Source organism: Phyllobates terribilis, unplaced genomic scaffold, assembly GCF_046119375.1.
Source record: "Phyllobates terribilis strain yellow unplaced genomic scaffold, ASM4611937v1 Scaffold_2__4_contigs__length_985480577, whole genome shotgun sequence".
Taxonomy (NCBI): domain Eukaryota; kingdom Metazoa; phylum Chordata; class Amphibia; order Anura; family Dendrobatidae; genus Phyllobates; species Phyllobates terribilis.
The window spans coordinates 628472063-628485979 of record NW_027362762.1 but is presented as its reverse complement, the minus strand read 5'-3'; the positions used below and the strand labels follow the sequence as shown (position 1 = coordinate 628485979).

General features: G+C 43.2%; 1 protein-coding gene across 3 annotated transcripts in view; it reads left to right on the top strand.

Moving 5' to 3' along the window:
• Window positions 1–13917, top strand: part of LOC141221874 (contactin-associated protein-like 5) — a 1265469-nt gene that overhangs the window by 559511 nt on the left and 692041 nt on the right. For all 3 annotated transcript variants that reach the window (XR_012289806.1, XM_073666602.1, XM_073666603.1), the window contains 2 exons: window positions 1728–1931; window positions 5985–6169. Coding sequence is in view for 2 of the 3 variants with exons in the window: in XM_073666602.1 (XP_073522703.1) it covers window positions 1728–1931; window positions 5985–6169 (389 nt within the window). In the remaining variant the exon portion in view is untranslated. The remainder of the gene's footprint in view (window positions 1–1727; window positions 1932–5984; window positions 6170–13917) is intronic.

Here is a 13917-nt window from a genome sequence, read left to right as displayed (position 1 = left end):
CAAGTATTACACTGGTATAGTTCCTGACTTCAATGGGTGTTTAATTTAGATCAGAACTGTGGGCGTCTACTTTTTCCTACCTATGGACATTGTATTTTTATGATTGGATAGTGTCAGTAGAAAGAAAGTATTACGTTATAGTAGAATGAGAGGACACATTCGGTGTCAGTAATTTTGTTGCCTTTTATCTTCCTAAAGGAGCAGAAAAAAAAAGCAAAAAAAAAAGCATTTTTAGTCATATTCTTGTTACTATGTGCAAAAATGTACATTTAAAAGCAAACTAAATTTGGTGAAAGGTCACATAAATTATAACCTAAACTTTTAAAGCTAATATCTCCACAATATGGGTAACAAGCTGAAACTGGTGAAAGTTCCTAATTAAAGAGAACCTGACAGCTGGATGCATGCTGCCCAATTCACGGGCACCGTATATCCGACACTGGCTGCATGATGTCAGCTATGCATGTTTGACTTCAGCTGAAAAGCGATCATTAAATACCACTAGGAACCAAGTTGCAGGTGAGAATATTCGGAAAGGCTTCTCCCCATCTGCTCTGCTTGAGTTACCGGTGTCTACCTGCATACGCGTATAGGGAAAGACCTGTCAGTCACTGGCAGTGGGTGGCTGCAGTGTTTAGATTTTGAACACTATAAGTGAGTATGAGTTATTTTTATTTTTCTCACCTTCTGGGGCCCATTAATAAGGTGTTGTCCTCTCTAATGTGTGAATCATGTTTACTATAGAAATATTGAGTTTTTCAGGTTGAAGGAGAACCTTGCTGCACACACATTTGGGTCATTGATACAAGATTCCTTTTGCATACAGTATGTTATATTTGTATATGGACTGTGATGTAATATACAGCACAATTAAAGGAGTATTACATGTTGTTACAGCAGGATGTTGGGCTCTTCGAATCACGTCTTCGATGAGCCTAACACACCAAACCCCATTTGTTGATTGAAAGTTCCACCAACAGGACCTCTAAGTTCTGAGCCTTCAGTATTTCTTCCCTACCCCCATCAGTGACATATTTTGTTAATGTATAGGTGGCACGAGAGAGAGCTTTCGTTCTGCTAGAGATATATGTATATATCAAGGGCATAGGTATGGAGGACATTACTGGGTTTTTGAGTGCCAGCAGTGTCACCAACAAGTAAAGTTACTTTGACCAGGAAATGTAGATACAGGCCTTTTGTAGTGAACAGAATATTGTCCCAAGTTCAGGGAGGCCTCGCTATGGTTATGACTATTTTGCGCCCTTTTTCCACAGGGAACACTGCCGTAAAGACTCCATAGTAGCTGGAGCTCCACAAGGAGAAACATTATCTTTTGACAGATAGACATTGGAGTGGGGAAACAAATGTGTAAAAAAAGGTCTGGCGTTGTCAGCCATAAACAGTTGATGTATGTCTTTTTATATATCTCCACACAATGTGAACACACTGGAGACACATTGAGGATTCTTTTACTTTTTTTTAGCAATTGTCTGTCTCCATTGTATCAAGCAGACATTACCAACAAGGGCGAATATTTCTAGTAAACAAGGCTGAAACTGCGGCAAATTGTCAAGGGATTTGCTTCAGTGAGAAGACAATGACTGTCCAATATTTGCCAATAATGATGCCGCTCATGTTCATGTCAATAGCAGGCAGCATTATCATTGACCTTGCTTGTGTGCTTACACGACCGCTTGTCAATTGCCTTTTTGTTTGCTCATATCTAGAATCTGATGTAGCCGACTTTGATGGCAGAAGCTCCCTCCTCTACAGGTTCAATCAGAAGCTGATGACCACATTTAAAGATGTAATTTCCCTGAAGTTCAAGAGCATGCTGAGCGAAGGCGTATTATTCCATGGAGAAGGACAGCGTGGGGATTATATTACTCTGGAGCTACAGAAAGGAAGATTAGTTCTCTACATTAATCTGGGTATGGAATTTTTTTTTCAATTTCTGAAAAATGCTTTTGTGGCTTTATTTGTCTGATTTAGCCATGACTTGAAACCATACGATGTCTTCTGCAGTCATTAATAGTGGTTTCCTTTATGGTTGGCTATAATGTTTTAAGTTAATTTTGAATAATTTAAAAATACTTAATAACGTTAATTTTTGTAGACAGTGAGCCCATCACGGGCAGGGTCCTCTCTCCTCCTCTACCAGTCGCTGTATTGTTCAAGATTATTGTAATTGTTTTTATTATGTATACCACCTTTTTTACATGTAAAGTGCCATGGAATAAATGGAGCTGTAATAATAAATAATAATAATAATAGTATAAAAACAGGATCAGTAATTTCAGGGTTAGTGATCATATAAAAAAATTATCATTTTGACAAACAAAACCATTCTTTCGCGTACAACATTTAGTCTTACTTATAATATTACCCATAATGCTTTTTTCATCTGCTTCTTAGTGGGCCAACTCATTGACTACATTTTTCTAGCCATACAAAAGCCGTAATGTAAGATAACACGCTGGCTTCTTCTGGTACAAGGTTTGAGAAGATAGTCGATTTATTATGTATCTAATGGTAACTGAGCATCTGCTGGGCAGATGAAGGCTAGGGTGAGATGTACATAGGGTGTACTGAATGCCATTCGAGCAGGAGAGGAAATGAGGGCATATGCTGTACTACCGTTTTTGTGTATTATAGGGCCTTGGGGTCTTTTGTAATGCCCTCGCTCTTACTATATTACACTTATTTCTTATCACTGTAGAACTTACTGCCATTCAGGCTCTGTGTTAATATAGAGGGTTTAAGTTACTGAAGGACGACAGCTGTTGGAAGTACTTTTATAGTTCTTGTTATCATAGGTCAGTCTATTTCAATGTCATTTCTTACACAGTGCAGTCATCCGTAGACTGTTGTAATAGTCTTCTACTGTGTGTTCTTCTGTGTGACACTATTTTAACCATTGTAATGCAGCGGCTTGCGGCATTACTGTAATGGTCCAGGGTGTGTTTTGGCTGACCATGTACCTCCCCCTCAGGTGACTGATTACATGACTGTGACATCAGCACAGGTCCTGTGCACACAGAAGGTCTGATCACATGACTGTGACATCAGCACAGGTCCTGTGTGTGCACTGGAGGATATATAAACCCTGGTAGTTTTGAGACAGGGTGTGAAAGGCGTGAGGCCTGTTCCCGGTGAGTGGGACACCGTTGGCCTGGTGAGGCCTAGAAAAAGATGCCTGGAGAGTCCTGAAAGGCAGAGGCTGGATCCCCGTGTGTTTAGGATGCCAGTAGCCTTGGAGGGCGAGAGGCCTGGTCCCTGTGTGGGACTCCACTAGCCTGGAAGGCAGAGGCTGGATCTTCCCTGTGTTTTGAGATACCAGTAGCCTTTGAAGGTATGAGGCCCGGAGGCCCCATCTGGGAAGCTGTAAAGCCACAGCGGTGGCAGAACCGAGCTGAGAGAGGCAGTTAAAACCCGGCAAAGGTAAAACCGCTGCTTGATGTGGACATTTATATTGTTACCTTGCTGAAGGCTGTATCTGGAGCCAAGTGGACATATCTGTCACTGGAAAGGCTTTTGGACATTATATGTGTAATATGTCGGCGAGCCACTGAGATGGACTCGCGGTTTATGATAAATAATAGACTGCTAGAAAAACCGGAAAGACGTTGCATGCGTGCTTTATTTGACCCGGTGAAGCGAGTGCCCCTCAGCATGATGAATAGCGCTGCCTTACACCATGTATGTATTTATTTGGTATTTTTCTTACATCCTTGGTGATTAGCCATTCTTTGTGTATTCTTGCGGGTGCTGAAACAGGCACGTTACTCTTTCTGCACTATAATTAGCTAATAGGACATGAGAGACCATGTAGCAGAATAAACTGTTCAGTGTCTGAGGCACAAAGCATGGAGCAAGGCCAATAAGCCGGAAACTACTTTGATAATAATTGTGTGGTATGTTTCTCTTTGGAAAATGGGATTTAGATAGAATGTCTCCTCCACTTTACATACAACAAAATGAGAACACAGGAGAGAATATATAAATTATAAGTTAAATTGTATGGAAGATTTCCTATAATGCAGCATTTTAAAAGTAAATGAGTATTAAAGGGTTTGCCTATTACCTGGACAACCTTTTTTAAATGTTGTAGTCACCCTTGTAAAATAAAAATAACATATATTCACTCTCACACTGGCGCTGTTCCAGAGATGTAGGCGCGAGTTCTCCTGAGGTTTGCGTGACGTTATGCCATGTGAGCCCTGCAGTCAATCAGCTGCCACTATTCTGCTGCTGCTTTCTCACTTTTTTTTCAGATGAACATCCAATATATAGGGAAGTAGTGAGAGCGCAGCAGCCAAAAATCAGCGGGTGATTGGCTGCAGATCTTTCATTGCAAAACAATCCCCCTTGAATACTGCTAGACCCACCACCAACATTGCTGGCAACGGCGCAGTAGATGAGTATCTTTTCTATTTCTTTTGTAAGGGGAAATAATTAATTTTAAAAGGGGTTACCCAGGTAGTGAACAACCCCTTTAAGTATTTTGAGATGAGATTCTCCTTTACTGGCAGCCAGGACTAGTATAAGTGACATACATATGTCAACGATGCATCAAGCGTTCCACCAAGGCTGGAATTTTTAACCTATAAGCAGAGTTCTTCCATTAGACAAGATGAGCGGAGTGATCCGTGGAGCATCAACTTCCAGTCAAAGTTCCTGAAATCCGCAGGCCTCCTTAAATGTGTACACCCTGCGGTTCCCCCTTCATGCCCTGTAGCTATGACATCCCATGGTCTAGCGCATCAACTCAGGAGGGTTATCACAGGCAGTATACAAGATGGCGCTAAGCCAAGCACTGCTATTTTATGCTTCTACGTACAGTGTGTGGAAAGAGATCGGAGCGTGCAGCTCACCCAGCTAGGGTTGGAAGAGACCCAATCGATTGTGGTGTCCTACTGCCGTGCTGAAGGACCAGATTGAATATGGGAGCGCTGGTCTGTAACAGCTCAGTAGCAGCACCTTAAAAGCAGCTTTTTATATTATTCTTACTCCTCACATGCTTCAAACAAGGAGGGCAATATTTTTTTTAATCTTCCTCCACAATTTGATGTGGGACACTGCTCTGGGATTTCATGTCCGCTAACTACTCGGAGAGACATCAGTGTAAATGTGTTCACAAATCCCGCATTGTAATGAGTGAAATGTCACAAGTAATTAGCTCAGACATTGGTGGAGGCCCCAGCTGAAATACATCTGTTACATTTATGTATTCCAGAATCTAGATCATAAGCACAGATCCTTTAAATGTCAGAAATTCCCCATCAAATTCAGTAGCAGAGTTCATTATTTCTTTCATTATTCTTTTCTAACCATAACTCATATTCTCAGCAGTCCTCGAATGGGGGCAAAGTTTTATCAATACTTCTGCTGCCAGTTTAATGGCTCATTAAAATTAGATGATTATTTTATTTAATTTTACTATAGTCAAAATTGTAATTGGTGGGGTTCATCTTTAGATATTGGACAAATAGTTTGAGTCTGCTATATATCCTTATTTCCGTGTCCTTCTACAAGAAAAAGCACTGAGCTTCCTGATCCATAATTGAAATATCAGAACTAAAGTGAAGGCTGACGCCAAGGCAGATAACCAGAATAGGAGACTGAGGCATGCATATCATATTGGAATCCAAGGCCTGGTGTATGGGGAATGACCATAAGAGTAAGCCCATGTTCATCTTAAACTCCTCCTTTTGAAGGAAGTCTAATATTTTTAATTTGATCCATCCAGCTGCTTCCTAAAAAAATGAAATAAAAGTGCAGCAGTACCATGTAGGGGCCACGGTATATGCATATATGTGATATCTGTAATATATTAAATTGTATATATTAGATTTGAGGTTCTATGTATTGATCTACTTATCAGATTAATTATTCAAAATTGACAGATATCAATTAATTCATCCCATTAATGAAGTTGTTATAAATCAGAGATGCTAATTATGGTTTTGGGCATATTTTCTCAGGTGACGCAAAGTTACGTTTTGGTAACACTCATACATCGGTGACGTTGGGGAGCCTCCTGGATGACCAACAGTGGCATTCCGTCTTAATAGACCGGTTCAATAAACAAGTCAACTTCACAGTGGATAAATATACCCAACATTTCCGAACGAAGGGAGAATCCGATGATTTGGACATAGATTATGAGGTGTAGACATCTATATGTACTTTAATTTACATGTATCATTCAAAGTAAATTTTATATTGTGAGGCCGATTCATAAAAGCTGTTTCGCCAGAAAAATGGAGTAAAAGTTTGAAAAGTCACAAAATGTTTGCACAACGTGCAGGTGCACAAAAGTTTAATGCCTTTTGCTGTTTTCATACCCGTTCGAATCAGCATCGCTAAAGTGCAGCTTGGAAGGAGCTAAGGTAGGGCAGGGGTGGGACCAGGTCTGCCTGTCAAAATCATCAAAAGTGCCTGCATTTCATACTACAGAAATGCTACTCCAGTCTCTGACATAGGAAATACATCAAATTCATTTTTGAATTTAGCCCTGTGTACTCCAGCAAGACTGGTGTAACAAAACCATGCACTACACCAGTCTTGATGATTCGGTTCCTATAACATGGTTGCAGTCAGAGATTCATTTTTGTCATGTAGAATCTCAAATCCCTTGCATAAATGAAGAGGTAGGTTATAAATTTAATTGTAAGTTTGCCCACTCTTTTATTGAATAAAAAGGGCAACCCCAGACCGGTGATAGGTACTTACATATTGTACTTATAATGATATTCATTACCTTGCCTTGTTAGCTCTTTGGCTGCAGAGCTTTATCTCCTCCCTGCTCATTGCCAGTGTAGACTAATGCAAAAAATAAAGAATATACAATGTACGCTCCATGTACACTACTGTTCAAAAGTTTGGGGTCACCCAGACAATTGTGTTTTCCAAGAAAATTAATACTTTTATTTATCAAATGAGTTGCAAAATGAGTAGAAAATATAGTCCAGACATTGACAAGGTCAGAAATAATGATTTTTATTAGAAAGAATAATTTTCTCCTTCAAACTTTGCTTTCGTCAAAGAATGCTCCCTTTGCAGCAATTCCAGCATTGTCGACCTTTGGCATTCTAGCTGTTAATTTGCTAAGGTAATCTTGAGAAATTTCACCACATGCTTCCTGAAGCCCTTCACACAAGTTGGATTGGCTTGATGGGCACTTTTTGCGTACCATACGGTCAAGCTGCTCCCACAACAGCTCAATGGGGTTGAGATCTGGTGACTGCGCTGGCCCCTCCATTACAGATAGAATACCAGCTGCCTGCTTCTTCCCTAAATAGTTCATGCATAATTTGGAGGTGTGCTTTGAGTCATTGTCCTGTTGTAGAATGAAATTGGCTTCAATAAAGCGCTGACCACAGGGTATGGCATAGCATTGCAAAATGGAGTGATAGCCTTCCTTACTCAAAATCCCATTTACCTTGTGCAAATTTCCCACTTTACCAGCACCAAAGCATCCATAGACCATCACATTACCTCCACCATGCTTGACAGATGGTGTCAGGCACTCTTACAGCATCTTTTCAGTTGTTCTGCATCTCACAAATGTTCTGCATGATCCAAACACCTCAAACTTTCTTCTGTCCATAAAACTTTTTTCCAATCTTCCTCTGTCCAATGTCTGTGTTCTTTTGCCCATATTAATCTTTTCCTTTAATTAGCCAGTCTCAGATATGGCTTTTTCTTTGCCACTTTACCCTGAAGGCCGGCATCCCGGAGTCGCCTCTTCACTGTAGACGTTGACACTGGCATTTTGCGTGTACTATTTAATGAAGCTGCCAGTTGAAGAGCTGTGAGGTGTCGATTTCTCAAACTAGAGACGCTAATGTACTTGTCTTATTGCTCAGTTGTGCAGCGGGGCCTCCCACTTCTCTTTCTACTCTGGTTAGAGTCTGTTTGTGCTCTCCTCTGAAAGGAGTAGTATACACCATTGTAGGAAATCTTCAGTTTCTTGGCAATTACTCGCATGGAATAGCCTTAATTTCTAAGAACCAGAGTAGATTGTCGAGTTTCACATGAAAGTTCTCTTTTTCTGGCCATTTTGAGAGTTTCATAGAACAAACAAATGTAATGCTCCAGATTCTCAACTAGCTCAAAGGAAGGTCAATTTTATAGCTTCTCAAATCAGCCAAACCATTTTCAGCTGGGCTAACATACTTGTGCAAGCGTTTTCTAAACATCCATTAGCCTTCTTACACAGTTAGCAAACACAATGTACCATTACAACACTGGAGTGGTGGATGTTGGAAATGGGCCTCTATACACCTATGTAGATATTGCAATAAAATCAAGATGTTTGCAGCTAGAATAGTCATTTACTTCATTAAAAATGTAGAGAGTGTATTTCTGAATCATTTAATGTTAGCCTCATTGAAAAAAAATGTGCTTTTCTTTCAAAAATAATGAAATTTCTAAATGACCCCAAACTTTTGAACGGTAGTGCATATTTTAATGATAATCTCAGCAGGAGCCATTACATATATTGTGAAATTTATTTTACTAATTTCAAATTAAGTAACAACTCTTTTACAATCTGATCTTTTGATCAGTTTATAAATTTTATGAGATAGTGTCAAATTTGGGTCATTTAAATATTTCAGGATGACTATAAAATACACTTGAGACTTGACGTATCCTCATATATTTAGTGCATTTTTGCTGCTTCTTTAAGTTTTATGCTTTCTTCTGCATGCTTGTCTGATACACCTATAGGCTGCACAGTACAATTTTATATTCTGGATATAATTTGTAATCATCTTTATAAGGCATTCTAAATTCATTATAAATTTGTTTATACTCATAAATTTCTAACTCAGTTATGTGACAAACCAAACATTATGGTGGTAATAAAGTTTTCGCAAATTTGTCTAAATCTATGTTAGTGAGCTCTTCTCCTTTGCCAAGATAATCCAACCACCTCACAGGTGTGGCATATCCAGATGCTGATTAGACAGCCTGATTATTGCACAAGTATGCCTTAGGCTGGCCACAATAGAAGGCCACTCTAAAATGTGCAGTTTTAGGTTAAGTGCCCACGTAGTGCTTTTGCGACGTTTTTACGGCTGCGAAAACGCTTGTAAAACAGTCTGCCATGCAAAGCAATGTGAATTCGGATGTGCTGTGCACATGATGTGCTAATTTGCGTGCCGAATTCGCATTGCGTTGCAAAATGCAGCATGACCATTTCTACCACGATTACGCTGCAAATTCGCAGCCATTGAGGAACATTGAAACGCAGCAAACCCGCAGGTATATGTGGATTTGCTGCGTTTCAATTAAATTCAATGGCCGCGAATTTGCAGCATAATCGCGGTGCGTGTGGTACCCGGGATGAAGAGGAGACTACAACTCCTCTTCATCCCGGCTACCACGAGGTGAACAAAAGAAATAAAAAAGTTAAAAATAAACAAAACCTGTATATTCACCTCTCCGGCGGCCCCCGGTCTGCTCCCGGCCACGTCCTATCTTCTTGGCATCCTGCGGTGTACTGTCAGGACCTGCGGTGACGTCATTTAGTCACCTGATGGTCACGCGACCGCTGACGTCGGCAGTCAGGTGATGGTCGCGTGACCATCAGCTGACTAAATGACGTCACCGCAGGTCCTGACAGTACACCGCGGGACGCCGAAGAGAGAAGACGCGGCCGGGAGCAGACTGGAGGAGACCGGAGAGGTGAGTATACAGTTTTTTTTTTATTTTTAACGTTTTAATTCTCGTTTTTTTACTATAGATGCTGCATTTAAAGCATCAGTTGTTCATGGATTTATATTGTGTGACCAACTTGTCAAGCACTTTTCCAAGTGATGCTCAAAATCGCTTGGAAAACTGCTTGAAAAAACGCATGCAAAAACGCACGAAAATGCGTTGAAAAAACGCAGAGAGAGGCAAAAACTGCTGCTGAGACAGGGAGCGATTTGCTTGTTTACAGTTAGTATAGGTATTCCACAGCATATCTATATATCCATCTGAACTAAAAGTCCTTCTAAGGACTAATCCAGCTGCATATATTCAGTGGTGATAGCAGGAGTTAGGCTGGCAGCCAGGGAATGTGTCAGACTGCAGTGCATATAGCACAAGAGGGTCCATTGCATGTTTTGACTGATTTTTTTTTTATCTTAATCCTGATTATTTGGTTAAAAAGCAATCCAGAGTACACCATTTTTCTGCTCCATTTGCTATTTAGCACTGCAGATTACAGCCAGATCTTTTAAATATTACACAGATAAATATCCAGAAATTTGAACTGAAATTGGAAAAAATTGGCCTCCATTTCCATTTTGTTGCAGTATGTCGGTGAAGCTATTCACATGAGGTTACTGTGAAGAATAGTATTAGTAAACTACAGGCCCGCTTTTAAAACCGTGGTTCTCCGTCAGACGTATCACATATAACTGCGTTCCAAATTCATCCATTTTTGGCCTCCATTTCCATTTTGTTGTTGTGTGTCACTGAAGCTATTCATACGAGGTCACTGTGAACAATAGTTGTAGTAAACTACAGGCCCGATTTTTAAAACCCTGGTTCTCCGTCAGACGTATCACACATAACTGGGCTCCAAAATCAGCCATTTATGGCTTCATTTCCATTTTGTTGCAGTGTGTCAGTGAAGCTATTCACCCGAGGTAGCTGTGAAGAATAGCATTAATAATCTACAGTCCCGCTTTTTAAAACCGTGGTTCTCCGTCAGACGTATCACATATAACTGTGTTCCAAATTCAGCCATTTCTGACCTCTATTTCCATTTTGTTGCAGTGTGTCAGTGAAGCTATTCACAGAAGGTCACTGTGAAAAATAGTACCCTAAGGCCCGCTATTTAAAACCGTGGTTATCCGTCAGATGTATCACATATAACTGTGGTTCAAATCCAGCAATTTGTAGTGAACGTGGAAAATATTGTCCTCCATTTATAATGGGCAAGGTGCATGGCAAGGGACAGGGAAGTGGATGTGATGGTGATGGTGCATCCAGAGGCCGAGGCCGTGGGCAAGCTGAAATTGTGCCACAACAAACACCCACATCTTGTCGCTCGACCTTTCTGTCTCAATTACTAGGGGACCGCAGAACATCACTATTGAACACAGAGCAGTGTCAAAAGGTTGTTGGTTGGATAACAGATAACGCTTCCAGTCACTTTGCCACCACCACCCTGTCTTCCACATGGTCAAGTCTCAGTAGCCGTGAGTCTGGACCACATATTCCTCACCCTGATCCTCCTTCCTCCCACCATGCCAAGTGCCCGGAGACAACTGATCCCACATTTGGACACTCAGAAGAGCTGTTCACTTTTCCATTTATAGATTTGAGCCTCTCGCCGGCCAGCTTCAAAGCAGAACACATGTAGTGATGCCCAAATATTTGAGCAGCCATGGTCACACAAAGGCAACGGTGGGAAAGTGCTTTTGAAAGAGGTGGACGATGATGAAACACAATTGCCAGAAAGTCAGGAAGAGGACCTGGGTGCGGAAGTGGAAGACGAGGTGGTGGAAGATATAGTAACTGACCCAATCTGGCAGGGGGGCATGCAAAGCGAGGACAGCAGCACACAGGGGGAGGGAGGTCATAGCACCCCAACAGGAAGAAGCAGTGTGGTGGCCGCAGACACAAGGCAGAAAGTGTTCCCCGTAACAAGAACACGACGGAGATTGCCAGTACAACTGTTAGGTCTTCCCGAGTCTGGTTGTTTTTTAAAGACACTGCAGATAACCCCAAAAAGGCCATTTGCTTCACTGAGAGGCCAGCATCAGCAGGGGTGGCAAAACTGGAAGCCTGACCACCACCAGAATCATCAGGCACATGGCACCAAAGCACCCTACTAATTGGGCTGAACCCCAGGATCCAGAAACAGTGTCTGCAGGTGACACCACTGCTTTTTCCGCTGTTGCATGTGCATGCCAATCCCCTGTCCATGGCGCATGCGAAGATGCCTCCTGCCCTGCACCTCTCATTGCACACTCTCAACTATCACCATGTGCAAGCACATCCATGTCCTTGTTCCAGTGCAGCGTTCAGTTGTACCTACCCCAGCCCTTGGAACGCAAGCGCAAATACGCAGCCAACGCCCCACAACCACACTACTAAATTGAAACATTTTGCGAATGCTTACGCTCGAAATGTTGCCTTTTAGGCTCGAGGAGACGGAATTCTTCCTCAACCTGATGGCAGTGGTCGTCCCTCGGTACTCTGTCCCCAGCCGCCACTAATTCTCCCTGTGTGCCGTCCCCGCATTACACGAGCACGTGTCTCACAACATTAGCCGTGCGCTCAACAATGCAGTTACTGGGAAAGTCCACCTAATCACGGACACATGGACAGGTGCTTGTGGGCAGGGACCCTACATCTCGCTGATGGCACACTGGGTTAATATAGTGGAAGCCGGGACCCAGTAGGAACTTGGGATGGAACACGTCCAACCGACGCCGAGAATTGTGGGCAATGAGTCAATCAGGGTTGCCCCCACATTCTACAGCTCCTGCACCTCCTCCGCTTCAGCCTCCAACTCTGAAATGACCACATCAGTCACAAGCTGGAAGTGACGCGCCCAGGGGATGGGGACGACTCGACGCCCGGGCCTTGTTGTTGCCTGATCTTGGGGGATGTCACGGTGGTCGGCCGGGCCCGTACCCTGGGGTCACTCTTAAAAGAAGGGGGGAAGTTGTATGGGGTAGGGATGTTCGTGACGCCGCCTATGGTGTCTGGTGAGGATCACCAGCGCTGCGACAGTCCTCTGAGGCTGGTGTTTAGGCAGCTTAGTTGGTACGGCTCCCCACAGGTGGAGCGGGGCCTCAGGGCAGCGTAAGTGAGTGGATGCAGGACAGAGGGGACCCAGCCGGCTCAGAGGAAGAATAGGCACACACACGACAGTTCACTTCGGTACCTTTACTGGTGGTGTTTCAGGCACGATCCAGGGCACTTTACGGTGAAGGGTGCATATCAGGACTCTCCCCAGTGAGCGGGTGTAGGGCCTCCTGTTTTCCTTGCCTTTCCTTGATAAGTTTCTGACCTGCCTGGAGCTAGGCCTAACTTGGTCTCTGTCTTGCACCTGCTGACCTGGTGGTAGGGCCTTCTGCTTGAGTTCACACTCTCTGGTCTCTGGGGCCTCCGTGACTCCTGACCCTGGTATGTAATCAGCTTTTAGTGTTCCTGGGACATATAGTTTGCCAGGGGTTCCGGTTGTTTCTGCTGGGTGTAAGGAATCCCTGCAGACGCGGACCCGGTGTCCGGTATATGTTCTTGGGGTGAGCGGGTAAAGCTCCTCTGCCCCCTATGTTACTCTCTTTCCACTCGCCTTCGGCCACACTCGGGGCCCTCACTAGGCTTCACACTGCTGCGCTTCGCCGCTCTTTTGGTGTTGGCATGCCCTAGGCTCACTAACTCGAGCTCTCTGAGTCTGGACTGAACTGACTCTCCTCTCAACAGACTGCCTGCCTAATTCCACCCTCCAGTATATATATCCCTATCCGGATTCCCTCTGATGGTCTGAGGTGGTAGGGTGGAGGTGTGTGAATGCTATGAGGGCCTCTTGTGGAGAAGTCCCTCCATGGACCCCTCTGGGATCTGTGGCACCAATGCGCAGCAGGGCGCCACAGAAGCACTGCAGTACTGCCTCGGCCAAGTGGCAAGAGGCTATGAAGAAACTAATATGCTTAGGTGACAAACCGCACAATGCTGAAGAGTTGTGGACAGCTCTGAAAGAGCAGGCAGATCTGTGGCTAACACTGCTGACTGTACAGCCAGGCATTGTTGTGTGTGACAATGGCCGGAACCTGGTAGCGGCTCTGAATCGAGGCAAACTCACACACGTACCATGCCTGGCCCATGTGCTTAAGCTCGTTATTCAGCGGTTTCTCAAAACCTACCCAGATCTTCCGGGTCTGCTTGTCACAGTACGCCATG